Source organism: Erythrolamprus reginae, chromosome 3 (assembly GCF_031021105.1).
Source record: "Erythrolamprus reginae isolate rEryReg1 chromosome 3, rEryReg1.hap1, whole genome shotgun sequence".
Lineage (NCBI taxonomy): Eukaryota > Metazoa > Chordata > Lepidosauria > Squamata > Dipsadidae > Erythrolamprus > Erythrolamprus reginae.
The window spans coordinates 170,143,337-170,167,624 of NC_091952.1; the positions used below are offsets into that span (position 1 = coordinate 170,143,337).

A 24,288-nucleotide genomic window follows, 5' to 3' on the forward strand; every position below is an offset into this window, starting at 1 on the left:
AGTGACTTGGTGCTTTACGACTGTATTGAGAGGTAGTTAAATTCATAAGTCTCACACCCTCAATTCTAAAATTGAGTTGAACAGTAGTCAGAACAATCTTCTCACTAGCCAGGCATTATCCACCTCACTGATGCTAAAATAAAGACTACCAAGTTACAAGAAACTGCAAATTTGAACAGAAGAAGGATTGAATGTTGCCTTGCCAACTGCTTCTTCATCCGTGGAGAAACAGAATGAAATCCTACATTTTGGAAGGTTCCAAATTCTATAGTCAATGGATGAAAAAAGCTAGTGGTGCTTGCTGTATTGGTACTCAGAATTTTTGGGTAAAACTCTCACTTGGAAATCACTTTGGCTGAAAAAAAATGCAGTAATTTTATCATAAATACATATTTAATACCAAATTTATTTCAGTTTAGATTTTATATCATTTGAGAACTTTGGTGACCTACAGTTTTCCATGTTAAAAGTGCTGAATATTTAGTAAATATGCACATATAGCAGTATTGTAGTGAATCTTTATGAAATTTCATAGCTGTTTTCAAGACCTTGTATTTTTCAAAACAAATATATTGCAATAGGCACAGGAAGCAAGCTGTGAAAAATTGAAGGAAAAATGGCAGGATATAGGTTAGGAAGACTCAGTTCAAAATCCCACTCCATACAGAATTCACTGGGCGATTTGGGGCCAATCATCTCTTTCAGCACAATCTACCTCGCAGGGCTGTTCCTGGGATATTATGAAATGTGATCCTTGCACTTTGGCTTGAGTTCCCAGAGAAAAGGCAGGGTATAAAGGCAATAAATAAATGCATAAACGGGGTAGTAAATAGATCTGACAAAATGACATGATGATAATGTACATGACTTTAACAACTTGGGCATGTTCTCAAAAGTTCCTTTCACGAGATTTTAAAGTATAATTTGTACAGTCATATTGAGCAAAATTGTCCATATATTTAACATAAAGGTATATATGATTCTAACATTAGAAATGTAAACTAATGGTATCTTGCAACTTATTTCATTCAACGACAAATTTCAACCGTTCCTATGATTTCAGAAAGTACACAAAATACATACATGAGAAGGGAATAAAACCTCTAAGATGACCATATAGTACTTTACACAGAAATTTGCAACACATAAGCATCTACAAGATACATTTCATAACAGAAATGCAATCTGTGTTACACAGATATTACAGCACTCACTTATCTACAACCAGGGCAAAATTCCAAGGCACAAATTCAGTGCTGTCATGGCTGCATTTGAACACAATTTGATATGATGAGAACAATGTCCTGGATTTGCATATTTCCTTTTCCTCCCTCACAACCATGGCCAAAATTTTGGAAGTTTCTGCTTTTTATTAACCAGAGGCTATTGTTTCTTGAATCTTAAATTCTGATTAATTTTAATTCTGGCATATTCAATAAGACAGCTTCATTACCCATGATTTGAAGCTTGCTTATTTTAAAGCATGTATAGGATTAATTATAATTTGTTGATTTTGGATAACAAGGCAGACTGCAGTTCAAGTAATCCAGAAGTACCTTCTGTAACTGCACCTTTTGTTACATTATGTGGAAGGAGGAAGACTTTAAGCCTGAGGTTCAGTAAAACTTTTTATTAATGTGATGTTGAAACTGGCCGCTGTAATGTTTATAGATCACATTAAGAATTTCTTTAAAATGCATACTTTTTAACAAAACGCTTTGGGAATAAAACATGCACTGTGCTTAATTTTTAATATAGTGTATCTATTAAACTAACAATATAGATTTTATTTCTAATTTTTAAAAGGTAGATCTTGAAGAACACCATCTCCCCTGAGCATCCTTGGGAAGTTCAGGCAATAAGCACATTGTTTCAAGAACTTCTTTCAAAATGAAAGTCAGTTCAGAAAATAACTTCTGTCAAGCAGTGGCTAGCTAAAAACGTGAATTTCAGATTTCTCCCTGGAATTTTAATAGAATATGTCCCTTGCTTGGTTTAAATTCCTACAGAGAATAAAGCAAGATGAAAACAGACAAGAAACCGTCTCACACACTATTTACATTTCAAGTCTATTCTCTGGTAGATTGCACAGTGAGTGTCTGAATTATTTAGAACAATGTTTGATGTTTTTAAGGCAATACCATATTGCAGAAATTTAAAAAAAATCAAAACTTCAATTCTGCACTCAGTTAAGTATTGACCTTCAGTGCCTTCTCCCTTCTGAAACCCTAATTGATCGGAACATTTTAATAATATGCATTGCCAAGTTCCAGATGATAATTCAAGAGAGAACATTTGTTTTGCAAGCAAGTTCACCGATTATGAAAATCAACACTAGACGACCAAATAGAATTCAGTTTAAAAAAAATACTCTTGAAGTATGTTTTAGGCCAATAGGAGCTTATAAATACTTCTGATTAGGGGTAGCATATATAATTTGTTGCTGAGAAATTCTCCAAAGGGGCTGCCAAATGTTTAAATACCACATTTGTCCATTTATTTATTTATTTCGGCCAACAAGTCCTATTTTCATGCTCCTGGTAAATGACATTTAATAGATGCTTTTGGAAAGTGATATACATAAGCCCAAAGATCTTTGCAAGAGGCTCTTTAGTTCATATGCAAAAAAAGGAAATGAGCAATCTATTTATTGGCAACATAGAGGCCATAATGCCAAATAAAGAAATAATAGGATTAGAGAGCTTTTCAATTAGCCTTCCTGTCCAAAGTCTTCTGTGAACTTCTTTAGTTTTTCCAGGTCCTGCTCGTTTACTGTTGGTTTTGTGTTGCCTAATGACCTCAGCATATCAGCCTGCAGATAAATGAAAGGAGAATTAAGAGTTGCACATTTTTCCATCATACATATTCATATAGACAGCACGCACACCACAATTATCTGAGTTATGGCATAGGAGAAGAAACTCAAAAGAAGCTATAAAAACAAAGAAACCATAACAGCCTCTAACATTTCTAACCTTTCCCCCCACAATTATTCAAATAATTACCACAAATTAAAGTCTAACAATATTATTGAACATCTTTCAATACAAGATACCATGAAATATATCACATTTGCTTTGTATTATAGGTACAGGTAGTCCTTGACTGACTGAAAAAAGTAAGTTACGACTGTTTTTCACACTTATAGCTGTTACAGCATCTCCGTGGTCACATGATCAAAATTCAGATGCTGGGCAGCTGGTTCATTTTTATGATGTTTGCAATCTTAAGTGATTCACTTAAACTGTGGCAAGAAAGGTCACAAAATGGAGCAAAACTCATTTAACACTATTTCACTTAGCAACAGAAATTTTAGACTCAATTATTTTCTTAAGTCGAGAACTAACTGTGTTGCTAATATAATAATTGCAGTGATTCACTTAACAACTGTGGTAAGATCGTAAAATAGGACAAAATTCATTTAGCAAATATCTCACTTAGCAACAGAAATTTTGGATTCAATAGTGGTTGTACATCGAGGACAATTTAACTAACAATAGAGCCCTTTGCCTCTGTTCAGAAACAATATTCACTTAAATGGGTTACTTTCAAGTATTTATTTATGTACACTGTACTACAGCCTAAACATTTCCAATCAGCATTCACATTTCACAGTGCTTTACTACTTTGCACTACACAGTGCTACTACTACAAGCCCAAAGGGTTGTCGATTTCATTCTTCCTTAAATCAAGACTTTTAAAATACTCTAGAGAAAGATTTCAAAATGCAGATTTATAAGAAAATAAAATAATTATGGGATATTTCACTATTGATAGTTAATTCTATTGCAAACAAAGTTAAGTGAAGAAGTATCTGCAGAAATGTTATAGGGACACTAGCTAAACACCCCCTCTATGGTATAAGTTAGCCTCTTAAAAAATGAAATCAAAATACATTTGTAGGCAATGAAGGAAACCTTTCTCGTCATTGTTTAGAACTGCTTTTCTTTTTCTGAACAAGTTTTGAAAACAGATGTTTTGGCCTTGGGTGGTGGGATTATTGTTATGTGCCACGCAACCTCAATGGAAGAGGACATTTCTTCTGGCAGAGCAGGTATGTTGATTGAATGGGAAACAAAGATATGTGACAGGTCATTTAGGTGATTCAAATCTGTTGCCTCTGCATAGATCCACTTTGAATGCCCAGCTATTTAAAATAACAATGGTAGGGAAACTAATGGCACATGTGGGAGATTAAATTATGTGCCTATTAATGCTTTGAGCTAGTACATTCAATCACATTCTTGCACAGAAAGATCATTCTGTGCTTTGTAATTTAAAAAACATAAAACAGGCCATCATCTTGCTACAGATCAGCAATACTTTTTTAGATCTTTGAAACAGAAGGGAGTTCAGAAAGTCTCTGTTGAGCCCTGAAGATAGAACAGGTGAACATGTTTGCACTGATAATTTTTTACTCTGTATTTAAAGCTTGCGCTTTAAATGAAGTGCTGCATATGTTTCTTCTCTTGAACTCTCTATGTTTTTTTCTGTAGGGAAGGGTGTGCCTTCCAATCGGCTTTGAACCTCAGCAATCACCTGAGGTTTTTAAAAGACTTTTACTAGTGTTTTCCTCCTAGAGAGGGAGTGACCGGACTAAGATATCCTACTGGTTTTGTGCCCAAGGCAGGGCAGGGCAAGAACTGATGATTTCCCAATTTCTAATTTGGCGCTACTATCTCAATAAATACTTAGTGTCAGTATATAGAATGACAACCATTATTTATCATTTCCATTAGGTTCCAGAAACTTTATTTGAAAGCTTAGTTATACTTTGGTGCACTGAAATCAAGAGGATGTTAGATTGAACTATCTTAAAAGGGCTAACTTTGATGAAAGTTGGAACACTATACTAAGCCATAATTTCTTAAGCATCGAGATACACACACACACAAAGCATAAATTACACTATACAATTAAAAAAACCCAACCCTATCTGGTGCCATACCTGATTTGTGTAAAAAAGATTTTCAGTTCAATTATTAGTATTTTCAAAGACTCAAAAAGTCTTCATTTTGAATCTTGAATTACTGATAAGCCAGAGCAATTAAATCTACATTAAATGATCAGATAACTATTTTGACACAATATGTTCCTACGTATTTATACAGTACATAAACACAAACTGTATGTAATATAAATAATCAGTTTGATGTAGTGATAAAGGTGTTGGCCTAGAAACAGGATACTTAATTCTAGGCCTATTCTAGGTATGAAAACTATCTGGGCGACTCTGTGTTTCTCTCAGTCCAAATCACCTCAAAGGTTGTTGTGGTAGGGAAACAGGAGGCAGGATTATTAAGTAAGTTCACAGTCATGAGTTATAATTAAAATAATAGCAATAATAAACCCAGCTTCAAAGTTTTGTCTATAGGGTGATTGTGAGCTAAAATAGCAGCCATTAGGATTTATAGATTGATACAGAATGACAAACATACACAAAAGTTCTTGATTTTCAGATACTGTATAAAAAGGGACATGAATTGAAACGCAAGAAGGAGGTGCTTAGCTCTTGCAGGGTATATCAGGATAAGTAAAGAGTTCCATTTGTTCTGAGCCAGGCATGTTTTGGAATCTGTCATACCACTGTTGCACTGTTAGAAGATACTGGAGGCTTCTGAAAATAGGCCCTGATTAAATCTGCGATCTTTATTCTAAGATACTACAGCAGGCCAAAGTCAAAACATTCATAGTCAACAAACACTGACCATGCAAACAACGGGTTCCAGAAGTTTGTCTCCTGGTACATCCATCCATGTCATTTCAATGGCACTGGGTTCCCCTGGAGAACACGGGGTTAAGAGATCTACTAGAACATTGGGATCTGATAGCGATGGTCCTTTCACCTTTCAAACAAAACAAAAAAAATTAGGTCAGGATTGAAAATATTTAGAGGGGTATACAATTAAGAGGAATAATGGTTGTTAATCAATACAGGCATCTCATCTTATTTCTAACCAGCTTTAACATTGCTCCTAAAAAGATTGACTACATAGAAATGTCTTAGACAAAAATAGTAACAAAACAAATAGAAGCAGGGGATTGGATTAGAAGACCTCCAAGGTCTCTCCCAACTCTTGTTATTCTATAACAGATCAATTTTAAAGATCTTTTGAGTCAGTTGTACACAAAACTTTTCCACATTCAGTTATTTTCAATGTTCTGAAATCAGCAGCACTGCTACAAGAAAACCATGGAAGTCAGGGAGACATCAGAATTTAACTAAACTTTAAAATCTTCTAAGTCAGTGATGGCAAACTTTTTTTCTTTGAGTGCCGAAAAAGCGTGGATGTATGCTATCACACATGTGCAAGTGTCTGCACCCATAATTCAATGTGTTGGGAGGGCAAAAACAGCTTCCCCCACCACTTGGAGGCCCTCTGGAGGCCAGAAACAGCCTGTTTCCCAACTTCTGGTGGGCCCAGAAGGCTCATGTTTCACCCTCCCCAGGCTCCAAAAGTTTCCCGGGAGCTGGGGGAAAGTAAAAATGCCCTCCCCCATCTCCCCTGGAAGCTCTCTGGAAGCAAAATACACCCCCCCAGAGCCTCTGTGCGAGCCAAAAATCAGCTGACCAGCACTCACATATACAGTGGTACCTCTACCTAAGAATGCCTCTACTTAAAAACTTTTCTAGATAAGAATCGGGTGTTCAAGATTTTTTTGCCTCTTCTCAAGTACCATTTTCTACTTACAAACCCGAGCCTCTGAAACTGTAATGGGAAAAGGCAGGGAGCAGCCTCCGTGGGGCCTCTCTAGGAATCTCCTGGGAGGAAACAGGGCTGGAAAAGACAGGGAGAAGCCTCTGTGGGGCCTCTCTAGGAATCTTCTGGGAGAAAATAGGGTCTCCACCCTCCCTGTGGTTTCCCCAATCGCACACATTATTTGCTTTTACATTGATTTCTATGGGAAAAATTGCTTCTTCTTACAAACTTTTCTACTTAAGTACCTGGTCGCGGAATGAATTAAGTTCGTAAGTAGAGGTATCACTGTACATTGGATCTGAGCTAGGGCAACAGCTCACGTGTAAGCAGATATGGCACCGGTGCAATAGGTTTGCCACCTGTGGCACCTGTGCCATAGGTTCGCCATCACTGTTCTAAGTCATACTGAACATTTAATATGAACATTTAGCAGTTTCTGTTAGGTACAACCTTCTACATACAACTCAGTTGAACCAAAACAGGTTAACGTCTGTTGTTATTATTAAATAGAAACAAAATGTGTATATAGAGATAGAACAATTTCAGAGGAAAAATAACATCAAGAACACCGCAAATGTTATACTTAGAGAAAACTGGTACAACATGTTTTATTGCTGGTATATCATTCAAATCATAATTGCTGAATGAATAGCTCTTCCTCCCCCTAAAATGCTGGAAATGGAAGATAATCTGCCACGTGGGGTAGTAATATTGTAATGCTCAATGATATTAGAAATTAATTTATTGAAGAATGGAACAAATTTTAAAAGTAGTCATTCCAATCTAACCAAAGACATTTTGATTAAACTTCAGTTTTAAGCTTAAGAGTAAATCATGTATATATTGATATATATTGGTATCAACGTCTCTGCCATCTTTATACTATGCCATTGTACATCGCCAAAAATAGTAAACACTAATATATTTCCAAACCAAACATATTCCTCTAGTAGTAATAAAAGAAATAAGAATAGATGGAGGTTGGGAAAGGCAGGATAGTATTTTATTTAACTTCCTCACTAGCATCTCCAACAATTCCTTTCCCAAGGGATCTGAGATTTATAAACAGGCCCTAATTCTTAAAACTGAAAAAAAAAGATGGAGATGAGGAAATATTGAGTTCATACTGCATTTAAGAAAGATAGAAGAAGAAAACAGGTCCCTTAGGCAGTACTTTTTTTTAATTCTTGGCAAAAAGAAAAGGAATCCAGCTACTCACTTTTTTAAAATGTGTTGCTGATTGAACTTTCCTAACTGGTTGCATTAGAGCATCACGTACTATGATGCTAATATCAGCCCCTGAATAGCCATCAGTTCGCTTTCCAAGATCCCGATAATCTGATTCAGACAAGGTATTTTTAGTAGTCCCAAGATGAAGCTTAAACATTGAAGCTCTTGCATGATCTTCAGGTAAGGGAATATAAATCCGCTTCTCAAACCTTATTTTAAAGAAATCACAAATATTACCTTTTATCCATGCCCATAATACAGCATTGAAATGCTGAACATGACAGTTACACTCATCTATTAATCTAAATTAAACAAGTTATCAAAACATTTTTTTTTGCAAAATAGCAAATTAAGAACTAAATCCAAGGAATCATTTAGATGTATAAGTGCAGGGTATAACATTCCTCGATCAGCAATCAGAACTTGGAATAGGAATCAAGGCAGAATATTTCCAGTATTATTTGCCAAGTTTGAGCTTCAGTTTTCTTGTAGTCACTGCTTCCTGCTGTTTTTAATAGAGAAATTTGCCTATTAAATGGAACAAAGAATTATATCCTTGCACTGTGGTGGCGCAATGGTTACAATGCAGTATTGCAGGCTCATTTTGCTTACTGCCAACTGCCAGCAGTTCAATTCTCACCAGCTTAAGGTTGATATAGATTGTTGGGGCCAATAGGCCGACTCTTTAAACTGCTTAGAGAGGGTTGTAAAGCACTGTGAAGAGGCATACAAGTCTAAGTGCCATTGCTATTTATTATAAGAATGTAATATGTTATGCTACCCTGGTGCCCTTTTTGATGTTGTTGATAAAATAACACCTCATTTATGCTGATGTCAAAAAATCTGCTTTAACTATGATGTAAAATCACCGTTTTCCAGTCCAAAATGCTCTGAAACCACAAGCCATTCTGGCTCAAATCGTAAGAGAGAAGTCAATTCTTTACCTCCTTCTTATGGCAGAATCTAGAACCCAAGGGATATTTGTAGCTCCAAGAACCAAAATTCCTTCATTGTCTGTTCCAACTCCTAAAAAACAAATGAATTCATAAGTGCCCATTATGCAGCATAAAGAAATTACAAAATAAATATACCATAAAACTCCACATTATATATTAAACACGCTGATTCATGTAGTCTCATTAAACACTGTATTTTATAGCCATTACATAATATACACTCATACTTTAAAATACTCTAATCAACTACTTTAATAACCTTACCTTGCATCTGAACCAAAAACTCTGTTTTAATTCTCCGAGCTGCCTCACTTTCATTTTCACTTCGGGAACCACATAAAGAATCGATTTCATCAATAAAGATAATTGAAGGTTTATTTTCTCTGGCAAGTTGGAACAGATTTTTCACCAGCCTAGGAAGCAATTTAAATTATATTAAAGAAAAGGCAGTGATAAAGCATAGCAGGACAACCACTTTTTATGTGTGTAAAATGTTAGTTTAAATGTTAATCTACCATATCTAGGAAGGCATTTAAAGCTTTTGCAATTAAATTTTAGTTAAAGTATCAGTCATTCAGATAAAAATTACTTTCATTGAATTGCTTTATACATGTTTTTGCAAATAAAACTGTATAGTCACAAATTCTTGGACAGTTTTTAATGATCACTATAGCAAACATCAAACTGCAAAGGAGTTAGATAATCAGTGATAAATAGTTGTTGTAGGAATTGGATGGTCTTAAACATTTCTAAAATAAATAATAGCGAAAGACATCTATTTATTCCCTTGTCTTATCTGTCGATCATATAAAAATTGCACAATATGTACATTTAATTCATTTCACTGTTTTATCAAATATGGACACTGAATGGTTAAGGGGACATTGGGCCCAAAATACTAAATCTGCTGAAGATATTATGGAACAGTTTATCTAAAAGTAATGCTCTGGAGCGCAGAAGATGGTATTTGTTCTTTTCAAGCAGAAAATAAAATTGTAACAATGTCTAGATTTGGATCAAAATCTAGACAATGTTGTTCAGACATTGAAAATTGCTGGTCAGAGAGTTCCACATTGTTTTGCTAAATAGTGTAAGAAGACAAAAAAAAAAGAATTAATTTAGCTGTTCATCCAGCTCTGCTCTCAATTCCCCCCTGCCACAAAGAAGATATCTTAGATCCTAGTCTTGTCCCATCAATGAGCATCAGCCATCAAATTTTCTTTACACTTTACAGATTATTTTATAAACATCACTGTTTTTCTTCCTCTTCAGTAAGAAATTCAGGATAATAAATCTGATTTTTTTTTCTTGATTTGTTTTTATGTACCTGTCATTGAATAATTTTAAAAAAATAGTTAACTATTATAAAACAGGTCTTGCTGCTCTGAATGATACATGTGATACATAACAGAGCAATGGTGAACAATAGAATCAGTCCTCATAGGGATAAATTAACTGGATATACCAATAGTTCCCATTCTTAGGCCTTCGGCATAGATTGAACATAATAAATTGGAGTGGAGGGAGGAAGAGAAGCTTCATGCCAGACTATTGCAATTCTACTCAGGTATCAGTGGCAACTTGCCTTCCTGGCTGCACAGTGCAATTATTTCTATATCTACTTTGAATATTTTAGGTTAGGCAAAATTTGGCTATTCAAATTCATTTATGCGTTTAAGATTCCAAATGTTTAAATTGTTTGATCAGTTACTACTCACTTTTCACTCTCTCCCAACCATTTTGAGACCAGATCTGAAGATGATACAGAGAAGAATGTAGAATTGTTAGCTTCTGTTGCAACAGCTTTTGCCAGGTAGGATTTCCCGGTTCCTGGAGGTCCAAACAGAAGGATCCCCCTCCAGGGAGTTCGCTTCCCTAAAAATAAATGAGTGACATGATATGTATGTTTTTTTTAAAAAATCTAGTAAATTGCACGTAGAGTCACACTTTTCAAAAAATCTTTTAGCAATTAAAAAAAAATCCCTTTGGAATTCCCTTTTTGTGCAGGCTTAACCTGGACAGCTTGGTCACCCTAGTGCAGGGGTATGCAAAGTTGGCTCTTCTATGACTTGTGGACTTCAACTCCCAAAATTCCTGAGCCAATCATGCTAACTCAGGAATTCTGGGAGTTGAAGTCCATATGTCATAGAAGAGCCAACTTTGTCTATCCCTGGCCTAGTGGCTTTGTTCTTTAATTCCAGCTCAGAACTTAGTTCTAGAGAAGGAAGTTGAGCTGCATTTGTGAATTGGATAGAGCTGATGTCACTAGACTGTGTCTTCACAGGAGTTCTGTGCAGCACTCAATGCAGGCTGGATCATAGGTGTGATTGTGGGAGAGATACTGCAATCCATACAGACATGAACATCCTTAGCATGATTTATTTCTGTCCAAAGGTAACTCCAAGTAGAAATTCATAGGGATAAAGTGGAGAAGTTACTTGTATTCCACATACCAAGCCATGCATATTTTGGAGGTGGAATTACCAAATTTGTATTTGTATTTATTAGATTTGTATGCCGCCCCTCTCCGAAGACTTGGGGCGGCTAACAACAATAAAAAAGACAATGTGAACAAATCTAATGTTAAAAATAATCTTAAAACCCCAATTTAAAGAACCAATCATACATACAAGCATACCATGTATAAATTCTATAAGCCTAGGGGGAAGGGAAAATTTCAATTCCCCCATGCCTGACAACAGAGGTGAGTTTTAAGGAGCTTGCGAAAGGCAAGGAGGGTGGGGGCAACTCTGATATCTGGGGGGAGCTGGTTCCAGAGGGTCGGGGCCGCCAAAGAGAAGGCTCTTCTGGGTCCCGCCAAATGACATTGTTTAGTCAACGGGACCCGGAGAAGGCCAACTCTGTGGGACCTATCACAAAATTTGGGGGATTAACGTCCATACTAAAATAACTCTGATCTGGAACATTATGTTCTTCATCACAATAATGAAATTGTCCCAAATGTCATTAGACCCATACTGTGAGCCATACTGATTAAAATACTGAAACTAATTATCCAATGTATTTCAATAGTACCAGCTTGGGGATGGCTGGTTTAAAACAAAGAATATAGATAGTCTTTGACTTGCAAAAAATAGCCCAAAATTTCTGTTGCTGAGACATTTGTCTTGTGAGTTTTGCCTCACTTTATGACTTTTTTGCCACAGTTGTTAAATGAATCACTGCAGTGTTAAGTTAGTAACATAGTTGTTAAGTGAAAGTGGCCTATTGACTTTGCTTGTCAGAAGATTGCACAAAGGGATCATATGACCCCAAGACACCGTCATAAATATAAATCAGTTGCCAAGCATCTAAATCAGTGGTGAAATTCAATTTTTTTCCCTACCACTTCTGTGAGCATGGCTTGGTGATGGTGGTGTTATGTGACTGGGTAGGCGTGTCCAACTTTTTTTAACTCTTTAAAGCATTTTTTTACTACTAGTTCTCCTGAACTAGGAGTTTAAAAATACTAAGTAAAAAGAAAAATCATCGGAATCTTTTTTTTTTTAAAAAAAACCTTTAAAAAACATTTTACTATCTATTCACCAGAACCGATAGTAAAAATGCTTACCACCCCTTTAAAAAACGTTTTAAAAGCATTTTAAGTACCTATTTGCCAGAACTAGTAGTAAAAAATGCTTTTAAAAAGTTTTTAAAAAAAAGTTCTGATGGCTGTGCGGCACAGCTGATTGTCAGATCCTTAAAAAAAAATTAAAGCATTTTTTACTATCGGTTAGGGTGAATAGGTAGCATTTTTTTACTACCGGTTCGGGAGAACTAGTCCAAACCGGTAGCATTTCACCCCTGGTCTAAATATTCATCATGTCACCATGGGCATGCTGCAAGGGTTGCATGAAAAATGGTCATAAGTCACTTATTTCAGTGCCATTATAATTTCAAATGGGCACTAAATGAACTGTTGTAAGTCAAGGATTACCAAGCACTTATTATTGTAAATTAAGGATTATTTATTTGTGTAAAAAAATTACACGAACATAAATTTACACAAAGTTTATATTGACCAATCTCCTCTACAGTGAAACTGAAACCAAAGTTGAGTGCTTTTTATGAACTTCTTTAAAGATTAAGATTAATAGTTTTTGTAGTCAGAGAAATATTTTATTTAGATGATGAAAAATATTATCACTTTATATTCTTCTCTTCCAGGAACACATTCAGTACCTAATGCCCCTACTCAGCCTATTTTATATCCAAATACAGTTAATTAAGCTGACTGGGAGATACTACTCTAGATGTTTCCAGCCTTAAATCTCACCACAGTGGGCTCTATATTACACACGTTCTATTTGATAGAAAGCTCCAGTATCCAACAAATTCCTCAGTAATAAAGATACAAATCTTGGGCATTGGGTCAAGAATTAACATGAAGAACAAAACAAATATATAACAGCAACAACAACAAAAAACGTAGCTGGAGATTTTTTCTCCATTATGTAGCAACAAAATTCTATAGAGATATGTAACATTAAGTAGTCCAAAAACATACATTCTTATTCTTGCATTTAGCTATAACTATCATTCTTCTTTTGTAAACAAATTTCCTAACTGCATTGCCTCATTTGCATTGTATTTATCTTCCTTATGAAATCTAAATGACCTTAGTTGTACTCTATAGTTCAAACACCTGAGAATGGGCCAAGGAGGCACCGATTGCATATTCACTTGCTTTTCACCTGTAAAAAGGTGAGGAAATTTAATGGGCAATATTACTGCTTCTTTAAGGGCTTCCTTTGCTCCTTCTAGTCCAGCAACATCACTCCATTTTACGTTTGGTCGTTCCATGACAATGGCACCTGTAAAGCAAATGGTATAGGTCAGACCTGTCAAACTGGTGGCCCACGGGCTGGATGCATCATTTACAGGCCACACCCACCCCAGTTCTGCAGATGCAAAAAAAGTGCTACATCACAATATGTCACGTGACATGGTTGAGTTTGACACCCGTGCCATAGCTAACCACATTCCATACTATAATTCCTTAAAAATTAAACCAAAACTTCTTTAAAGTAGAAACTGAAACAAAAATTTTGACGATCAGTAGGATAATGCAACTATAGCATATTTATGGTTTACTTCAGGCAAAAACAAGTGAGCAAGTTATGGTCATTTCACTACTTGAAATACTATTCTAACCAGGAGCGGGCTACCATTCCTGGCTCTACCGGAACGAGACGGGAGCGCCTCCCCGCTCCCTCCCTCTGTAGAAGCTGAATCTCGCACGAGCGCGGTTTCTGGTTTTTTTCGTTTCTATGCATGCGCAGAAGTGATAAAAATCCGGAAATGGGCAAACAAGTAAGTGCCCGCTCGCCGCTTGCCCCCCCACTGCCTGTTTGCCGCCGTTTGCCTCGCTCGCCTCTCGCTCTCAGTGGGGCAGCACATGCATGCCCGGCATCGCCACCAGAGCTAGGCTACACGTTACATGGCCGCCACGGGAACCGCGTTCCCCACGGCTTAGGCTGTGGCCCACCACTGATTCTAACCCAAACTAAGTGCAAATTTCTACAATAGTAATACTACAATTTCACTGAATGATTGGCAAAATGTAAAGATCCTATGTTTTTCTTTAAATCTGAATTTTAATTTGATTACAGTGAACCAAGACATGCTGGTTCACCTTCCAAGTGGGAAATTTCACCTTCCAACAGGGAAAATTTATTTCGAGCCCTTAGATTGCTTGTGAAATCCATAAGAAAGCCTCATATTTATTTATTATTTATTTATTTATTACTTAGATTTGTATGCCGCCCCTCTCCGAAGACTCGGGGCGGCTTTATCTTTTTACACTGCTCACAAAAAGGGGAGACACTCAAATAACACAACCTAGATTGAATGAATGAAATATTCTCATTGAATATTTCATTTGCACAACTATTCCATTTGCACAACAGCATGTGAAATTGATTGTCAATCAGTATTGCTTCCTAAGTGGACAGTTTGATTTCACAGAAGTCTGATTTACTTGGACTTATATTCTGTTGTTTAAGTGTTCCCTTTATTTTTTTGAGCAGTGTATATTATTCATATCAATTCTAATAAAGAATACTTGCAGCTCAGAATTGACATCTATTATTGTATTTTAGAATATAAACTGACAGCAAACTGTACTCCTTACTAGCACTGATGTTATCTGGTTTGGGTAATGAAATGTCTGCAAGCAAATAAGTAAGCTCAGAGAGCATCAAGGACCCCTTGTACCAATTCACCTTAGGTATAGTGATGCTAAAAGGTTTGTTGATACATTTGAATTTTTAATATTTCGGCATAAATATGAACTAAAATGGGATATCTTCTCTAATAAGCCCTATAACTATCAAACAACCAAACTAAATAAAGGGGTCAAAAACATTATGGTAGCTTATTTGTTGAGGAAAATGATTCAAAGTTTAATATCTGGGTGTGGCAAAAGGATATGAACATCTAGGATTATAACTTCATTTGAAGAGGATATTAGAGTCAGGCATTTCAACCAACATAGGTAAGTGGGGAAGGGGGAATTTCTACGTTATTTAAAGAACATAATTCTGGATATATTCTATTGAAATCTGTTATTCATAACCCAAGAACGGTGCCATGGTTCAGACAAAGGAGATTTTTGAGCACAGTTGATGTTCACTGAACTGAAGCTTCAGAAAAATGATCTTGTTGTAACCATGACAACAATCCAAAACACACAAGTTGTATGACCAAAAAAGTGGTTAAAGCAGAAAAAAGTTAATGTTTTGAAATGACCAAGTCCTGATCTTAATTCTATAGAAATCTTAAGAAGGGACCAGTTCATGCAAGGAAGCCCACCAACCTCCCTGAATTGAAACTTTTCTGTAAAGGAGAATTGGCCAAAACTACTCCGAGCCAATATGCATTTACAGTAAGATTGATCAACCATTATCAGAAAATTTTAGTTCAAGTTATTACTGATTAGGGGCTCACCAGTTATTGAAAGCAAAAGTTCAGATACTTTTGTCACACATGATTTGTAGCTTTGAATCTTTTTCCTCAGTAAATGAACAAATAATAGAATTGTCCTCATAAACCACCATAAGAGATGGCAGAGGATGATGCCAATACAGACGGAAGTTCTTCCTCAAATTCTTTAATCTTTTCATAATGAAGATTTTCCTTAACCTTCCCACAAAAACAATTAGACAATCTGGTAAACTGTGTAGCAGCAAACCATCATCTTGCTCGCTATAACAGTGTTTCCCAACCTTGACAATTTGAAGGTATTTGGACTTCAACTCCCAGAATTCCCCAGCCAGCAAATGCTGGCTGGGGAATTCTGGGAGTTGAAGTCCAGATACCTTCAATAATAATAATAATAATAATTTATTAGATTTGTATGCCGCCCCTCTCCGAAGACTCAGGGCGGCTCACAACAAGCGATAAAACAATATTGTACAGGCACAAATCTAATATTAAGAAAAAAAACTAAAAAACCCTATCAATTAAAAACCAAACAGCACATACATACCAAACATAAATTATAATAAGCTTGGGGGAAAGGTGTCTCAAATCCCCCATGCCTGGCGGTATAGATGGGTCTTAAGTAGTTTACGGAAGACGAGGAGGGTGGGAGCAGTTCTAATCTCTGGGGGGAGTTGATTCCAGAGGGCCGGGGCCGCCACAGAGAAGGCTCTTCCCCTGGGGCCCACCAGACAACATTGTTTAGTCGACGGGACCCGGAGAAGGCCAACTCTGTGGGACCTTATCGGCCGCTGGGATTCGTGCGGTAGTAGGCGGTTCCGGAGGTATTCTGGTCCAATGCCATGTAGGGCTTTAAAGGTCATGACCAACACTTTGAATTGTGACCGGAAACTGATCGGCAGCCAATGCAAGCCACGGAGTGTTGTAGAAACGTGGGCCAAGTTGCCAAGGTTGGGAAACACTGCGCTATAAGAATGGAAAGGCTGGGATCAATAAGAAACCAAAGTTGTTTGAAAGACTAATAGTCAAGAAGCAAGAGTATGTATCAGATTTGAAAGTATCCTATGTGCCCTTTTAATTTATGAAATCCACTGCATTATAAGGGTGATAGGAAAGTGTGCTTAATATTTAATATCTTGCAACCCTTCATCTGACAACTTGATAGAAACATTTGTGTTCAAAATATTAAGAGCTTCATGGAAGGCTACCTTGAAGTTGATTCTGTAGCTTCTTTTTTTCAGGATCATCTGATTCTCCTTCCCCATCACTATCATTCCTAATTTGGATGTAAGTAAAGCACACAGCTAAAACAGAGATAAGATTCTTTTGCTTAAGATTGATTCATTTCTACAACAAATAATCTTCCCTTAGAGAACACACCAAAAAATACCAGAAGTTCAGGTTGCTATACATCTTAAAGTATATTATTACCAGAAGAATAACAAAAAAGCTGTTTACAGACAGATGTAATTTAGTCTTTCTTAATCAGATACTTACTCTGACCTGGCCACTTAACTCTTCTAACCTCAGATTTCTCAATATGCTGAGGAAGGTATACATTTATTCTTAACATGATTTCCAGCAAGTGTGAGAGTTACATAAAAAACCAAATAAGTCCAGTCGTTACAAAGCTCTCTCCTAACAGCCTGGAAGTTGTTTCTCTGCCTTCAACAGGAAAAAGCACTGAGGTTCAAATTCATTTGAATACAATAGATGCATCCAATTTTAAATCCTGTTTGGAACAGATCCAACAAAATCGAGAGCCATTAATTCTGAATTCAATTCTATATTCTACTGCTATTTCATTAGAAACAATATGTCTAGCGCAATTTTTTTTAAAAATGCAAGGAAAGACGGGCAGATACTAAAAGCCTAATTGCCCCCACCTCCCAAAGATAGCTGAAACAGATACAATGGATTTCATTCAACTGGTGCTTTCAATTCAGCAGATGGGAACTATTTACCCCTGACAAAAGTTTGTATCCAAATAAAGTTTGGCCTAATTAACGAAAATAAAAACATCCTTCACTGATATTTGACTCCATTCCTTTTCCCTTTTTGCTCCTTGATTCTAAGACGTATGTACATTCAGATATATACCGGTACATGCATACATAAAAAACAGGGTCCATGAACAGTACGATGTTCATTATTTCCTAACCCGTCTGGAAAGAACAAATTAAAAGAAATCATAATGCATGTAATTCTTAGAAATAAGTATAATGACAATGCAAAGGAAAACAGTGATATATCAGTATAAGTTAAGTGAGAAAAATTGGTACAAAAACACAGAATATACTGCCGTATTTCCATAATTCGCATAAACCCAAACAATATTCTGGAGTACATTTTTTCCATGATACAGAGAGGAACAAATCTGTAAAATCTTGGAATAAATGAAGAAGATGGCATACCCTTTTTCATCAGCTGGACCAGATTCTTTCACTGGTTTAGGAGGGGCTTTCTCCTTCTTTTTCAAATAGGCCTTCAGCTTTTCTGCTCTGTCCAAATATTCAGTACATTTTGCTCTGATGCTTTGTTTTGCTTTGTCACCCTGTGCCTCATCTGATAAGAAAAAGTCTTTTACTTCTACTTAAACAACACACATAAACAATCTGTTAAGTGAACAAATATGTACAGCTTCTATACTTCAACAAACTTTTCCTCAGGAGAAAAACAACAACAATTTAATAGAAAACTACAAGGGTCGCCCAGAAAGTAATGCACATTTTTTTACTCAGCCTACAGTAATGGTACAAATGCAAAATGTTAGATATATGCTATTTGAATTATCAGGAGTGTAAATTTTGTGTTTCTTCAGACATAGTGTAGCTGCAGCAGTGTTTCAAACTGGTGTCTGTAAGTGATGTACGTTACAAGCAGTGTGTCGTCATTGCATTTCTCACTGTGGAGAAAGAAACTGTTGGGAACATTCAAAAATGTTTGTGTACAGTTTATGGAGAATCTGCAGTTGACAGAAGTACGGTTAGTCACTGGGCACAGAGAGTGAGGCCATTAGAAGATGGTTCTGTAGAGTTCCAAGATTTGCAGCGTTCACAAGGAGAGGTACCGACAGGGCATACACGCCCTTGTGTCTCGCTGGAGGAAGGCCATAAAACGGGACTGAAATTACGTGGAAAAATAGGGAGTATAGAAGAATCATAATTCTTTCTTGTGTGTAAGTTTCATTGTGTTCAATAAACAATTGTTGAAGAAAAAAAATGTGGTGCATTACTTTCTGAGCGACTCTTGTAAATGAGATAAAAATGGATAAATGAAATAGTAACTAAATTATTAGTTATTTCTAATGAATTGGAGTGAGCAGCGAAGGTTAAATAACTTTCTAAATATCTAAAACTTGAAACATTAGATGGTCTTTTGATAATCCAGAAAATGTAGCAAGGCCCAAAACACAGATTATAGGTAAGATGAGTTGACCTTTTTAAACTGAACTTCAGTGTTCAGTTTCTTTATGTACCTTCTCCCTCATTTTTAGTCCTTCCCTCTCCTGCTACTCTTTCTCAAGTTAGTTAATTTCCTATCTTCTTTGCTTTTTCTTACTCTTTTTAATTAATCTTACAATTCGTTTGGGAGTCACTCTTCACTCAACACAGAATATATCCATGTTCTGCCCTTTGCTCTCGTTGATAGCCAACTTATATTTCTTCAAATCTCTTTTACAACAAATTGTTAAGTTCTTCTTAAAATGCTAATCATCTTATTTCATCTGAAAGTCGTGACAATTCAGATATTAACATTTTAATATATTACTATGAATTTCTATCTTTAAAGAGAATATTTTAAGAGACAGTAGGATAGGATTCTAATCAGAACAATTAATCATGTCCTTCTCGAGGCCATTAAAACATTGTAAACATAATCTGTAGTTTTAGAAAACACCCCAGAAGTTCTAAAAGCCATTAGCAAGATCAGTGCATTTATTTTTTGCTTCTAAAACAGAGAAGAATGTGAAGTTTATTTCTAGCCATATATTTATTATAATTCTTACATTTAACAACATGAAGAAAATACTGCACAGCATGTTGATATAAATGTAGGGCTTCCTCAAAGTTCCCTGCTTTATCTTCTTGTGCTGCTTTGCTAGCAAGGTCTATTGCTTTCTAGAAAAAAATATATTAAAAAATATTAGGTTAATTGTTCTTTAAGTAAAATCAGTTTTCAACATACGAATCCAAGAATATAGTATCATTACATTGTAGCTCCATTGTGTAATAGCCTTAAACTATTATTCTATTATTAGTATTTTGCATCACACCAGGGTGGATAAAATTTTATTTCTTAAAAAATAATGATCAGATTTTTAAATTTTTAAATCAGATTTTTATTTTATTTTATCAAATTTATTTTAATAAAATGCTTTTGGAGTAAAATATCTAAAGATAGTTTTCTATGTTAGATATATTAATAATTTAGTTTATTCAGCATGAAATAGAGGTTAGTTATGTAGCATGAGACTATATATTGTGCAATATTGGGACTGTCAACACACAACAATAAGTCAACAGTGGGTCAGAGGAGGAGCCGCTGCAGAGCAGAGATGACAGTTGCTCTTTAAAAATTATGCTTTAAATCAAGCCTTTTTACTAGTGATTTAAATCATGATTTAAATCAAATCTACCCTCTCTCATACAGCATGAGTTTGTTTTTGTAATTGTTTGCATTTATTTATATTCCTACCTATACTGAATCCTGAAGGTCCCACATTGCAATTGAAAGCAATGAAATTGTTCTGAGGGATTACTAAGGGAAGAAATTGTCTCAAATATATTATGGATATAGTGATGATTAAAATTGTGATGACCAGGAACATTTCATTGATCTGAACATGGCCTGTATTCCATAGAGATGTTTCATTCTTTATAAAATAATAAAATGTGTTATCAAAAATCTTTGCAAACATTTTTTTAAAAAGTAGCTACTTAAATTTCCAACATTCTTATAATATAAAATCTGTTTGCAAAAACCAGGAAATATTTTCTTTATTATGCCACACAAAAACTTCATTAGTATTTATTTATTGGAAAAATAATTAAATTAAAATTGTGATAAGTAGTCGTAATAGTAGTACGTCACTTTGCAAGAAGTACATGCATACTTATCCATGTTTTCAAATAAAATTTTACATTTATAAATTATAATAAAAGTTATATTAGTGAAAGAGTAGTTCATTACCATGGTACTAGTAATAAACATTTTTTTCTTTTTAGCTGTATGTTAAACACCTCCAATCAAAAATAACTTAGTTTAATAATAAGACAATTAAACATGACCACTCTACTTCCTGTGTGGCTCTGTAATTAAAGCATTTGTGGAAGAACATTGAGAACCAAGAAACGTGGCTACGATTATGCTACGGAGCCTAATCAAGTTAAGTGAAAATTGTTTTCTTCAACAGATTACGAAGGGGAATAAACAAGAATCCTCCTTATATTCCACCCACGTATAGGGAGTCACCGACTTATGACCACAATTTAACCCAAAATTTATGTTGCTAAGTGAGAAATTCATTAAGTGAGTTTTGTCTCATTTTACGACTTTCCTTTCTACATTTGTGAAGTGAATCACTTCACTGCAATGGTTGCATTTAGTCATGGTTGTTAAGGGAATCTGGTTCTCCCATTGACTTAACCCATGGGTATCAAACTTGATTGCGTCATGTGATGTTACATGATGTATCATGACTTTTTTGCCTTTGTGGAACCGGGGTGTGGGTGGCCTATGTGTGATATATCTGGACCATGGGCCGCCAATTTGGGATCCCTGATAGGCAGGTAGTTGCAAAAGGGATCACGTGATTCTGGAATGCTGTAACCGTCATAAATCTGAAACAGCTGTCAAGCACCAGAATATAAATCCTGTGACCATGGGGGTGATGCTGCAATGGTCCTAAGGGTGAAAAATGGTCCTAGAGCTGGGGTGGCACAGTCATTAGAGTGCAGCACTGCAGACTACTTCAGCTAACTGCTAGCTGTAGTTCGACAGTTCAAATCTCACTACCGGCTCAATGTTGACTCAGCCTTCCATCCTTCTGGGGTGGAATGAGTTGGGGGCAGTATGCTGATTCTGTAACCACTTAGAAAGGGCTGTAAAAGCACTATGAAGCGGTATATAAGTTTAAATGCCATTGCTAAGTCATTTGCTTTTGTTTTTATAGTGGCTTCGTAACTTCCAAAGATCATTTAGTGAATGGCTGTAAGTCTGAGGACTATCTGCAGCGAGAACGGGATCCTAAATTTTGAATCCCTCATACTGACTGTGACCTAGGGAGGCTTTTTTTGAACTATTTGTTAAAGCAGAAACAAACGGGATAATATAATCTGGCAGTTGCCCCAAGGCATTTGAACTTCCATCCGTAACTTCGTGAAACCTAATAATCCAGCACTTGAACTTTTTTCCTCCCATTTTTTTAAATTTTTCTCCACATTCAACTTCATATACCTTCAATACATCTTAATCTACGTACTGTACATCATTATTCAAATATATTAAACTAGGTCACATTCGGGGTTTGCTTTATATAATTTCATCTTCCAACTTTTTTCTTTCCATTTCACTCTTTCTATCTATATTAGAAAGCTTAGAACTATGTCACCTTAAATACGACACCTAAGCATAGCCCATAAAATCATCTGCTGCAACGCTTCCTGTCAATGACTACTTCAGCTTCAATCACAACAATACACGGGCACACAACAGATACAAACTCAAAGCAAGCTGCTCCAAACTCAAATGCAGGAAATATGACTTTAGCAACCAAGTAATTAATGCCTGGAACTCACTACCTGACTCTGTGGTATCACACCTAACCCCCCAAAACTTCACCCTTAGACTATCCACTGTTGATCTCACCTGATTCCTAAGAGGTAAGGGGCATGCATAAGTGCACTAGCATACCTACCGTCCCCTGTCCTAATGTTTCTCTATTATTAGTACCAATATCAAGAATAGAATAGAATAGAATTTTACTGGCCAAGTGTGATTGGACACACAAGGAATTTGTCTTAGTGCATATGCTCAAGTGTATAAACATGTGGGTAACGGTCTATCCTCCATACTAACCTACCCAAGCTTCATGCTCTGGGGAATCCAGAGCATAATACCATGGTTTTCCGAGACTGAAGGATGTCAATGCAATGCAAACATTGCTATATCTTTGTATACTACCAATACCTACTTGAGAAATAAATAAAATTTAAAACAAATAAATAAAAATAATAAAATCTCAGGTGGCTTTTCCGCCTCTCCAGCACCTGAACTCTTGGTAATGTTACTTCCTTTTCTCTCAAGCCACTCCTTTAGCTCAATTCTCCTCCTCTTCCTCCTCCCCCGTGTTTCCTGGTTTACAAGTCCAGGACTAGAGAGCGCTGGATCAGAGCAAAGGTCCCATTCCTCACACGGGCCAACCAATTGGTTTCTCAACGTAAAAACTCGATGAAGCCCAACCCTCAAAAAAAAAAAAAGGGCTTTTCTCCTTGTTCCCTATTACCGGCTTAATGGGGAATAGAAGTGAATAGTAGGACCAGAGTAAAAGCCACGGGTGGAAGAACTTAGCCCGAGACAGGGTCTCCCCCATCCCTTGAACGCGGCGGTGCCCTCCCACCCGGTCCCTCCGAGCGCCACGCGCCCCCCCTTCCCACCCCTTTGGAATGTGGGAGGCACCTTTCCCACGCGACCCCCTCCTCGCCCTCGCCTCCCACGAAGCCAGGAAACGCTCACCTGCAGGTTGGTGGTGGCCGCCATGATAGGCGGGCGGAGGAGCGGGAAAAAAAAGGACAAAAGAAACCCGAAAGGGAAACCTATCGCGCGCCCACCGTCTTAAAGGAACTCCGGTCCTTTCCCCCGTCGCCCTCCCCCACTCCACTCGCACTTCCGTCGTTTATTTTTTTAAAAAATACAAAAGCAACCACGACCACCCCTCGTTTCTTAATTCACTTCCGTAACCCGGTCCCCGCAACCGGCCGATATCGACCCAAAGCGGCTTCTTCCGCATCCGCTGAGGGGTGCCGACGTCACGCGCCGCGCCTTGGTCGGAACAGGCCCGACCGGATATCAAAACCGGAAGTGTAGAATGCTAGGCCGCTTCGTGATATCAAGGGGGGCGCATGCGCGGCAGGAGGTCCCTCTCCCGCTTTCTGGTTGTTTATGTCTCCGATAGTCATGGTCGCGATTATGCGGATGAGTGCTTCCTCTGTTGTAATGTCATTGTGAAGGAACGCGCCCCTTAGTTTAAAAGCAGCTCTAAAACAAATCCTAAGATGCAATCTTATTTACAGACTAGGCTTAGCTTTAAATTAATGCTTAATATAATGAGGACGGCTTCCTTCGGAGGAGGAAATGGAAATTGTACGGTTTGCTGCATTAGCATTAGCATTTAGATTTACATACCGCTTCACAGTGCTTTACAGCCCTCTGTAAGCGGTTTACAGAGAGTAAGCAGA

At 36.8% G+C, this 24,288-nt stretch overlaps 1 protein-coding gene across 1 annotated transcript; it reads right to left on the reverse strand.

Annotated features, from left to right (window-relative positions):
• Positions 1-374: 374 nt before the first annotated feature.
• VPS4B (vacuolar protein sorting 4 homolog B) lies at positions 375-23,913 on the reverse strand. Its single transcript, XM_070747136.1, has 11 exons — positions 23,567-23,913; positions 19,839-19,950; positions 18,244-18,394; positions 17,038-17,105; positions 13,582-13,701; positions 10,606-10,762; positions 9,152-9,300; positions 8,876-8,957; positions 7,921-8,140; positions 5,709-5,846; positions 375-2,812 (listed from the first exon to the last, which is right to left on the reverse strand). The coding sequence occupies exons 1-11, from the start codon at positions 23,588-23,590 to the stop codon at positions 2,711-2,713; spliced, it is 1,323 nt and encodes a 440-aa protein (XP_070603237.1). The 5' UTR covers positions 23,591-23,913; the 3' UTR covers positions 375-2,710.
• Positions 23,914-24,288: the final 375 nt, after the last annotated feature.

Excerpts from the sequence above, each read along its gene's own strand:
- VPS4B (XM_070747136.1), bottom strand. The coding sequence starts at position 23,590 with ATGGCGGCCACCACCAACCTGCAG. Across the intron at positions 10,763-13,581 it reads ATTTCCTCACCTTTTTACAG|GGAAGCGAACTCCCTGGAGG; the intron begins GTGAAAAGCAAG and ends ATTTATTTTTAG. Across the intron at positions 9,301-10,605 it reads TGGTTGGGAGAGAGTGAAAA|GCTGGTGAAAAATCTGTTCC; the intron begins GTGAGTAGTAAC and ends ATTGCTTCCTAG.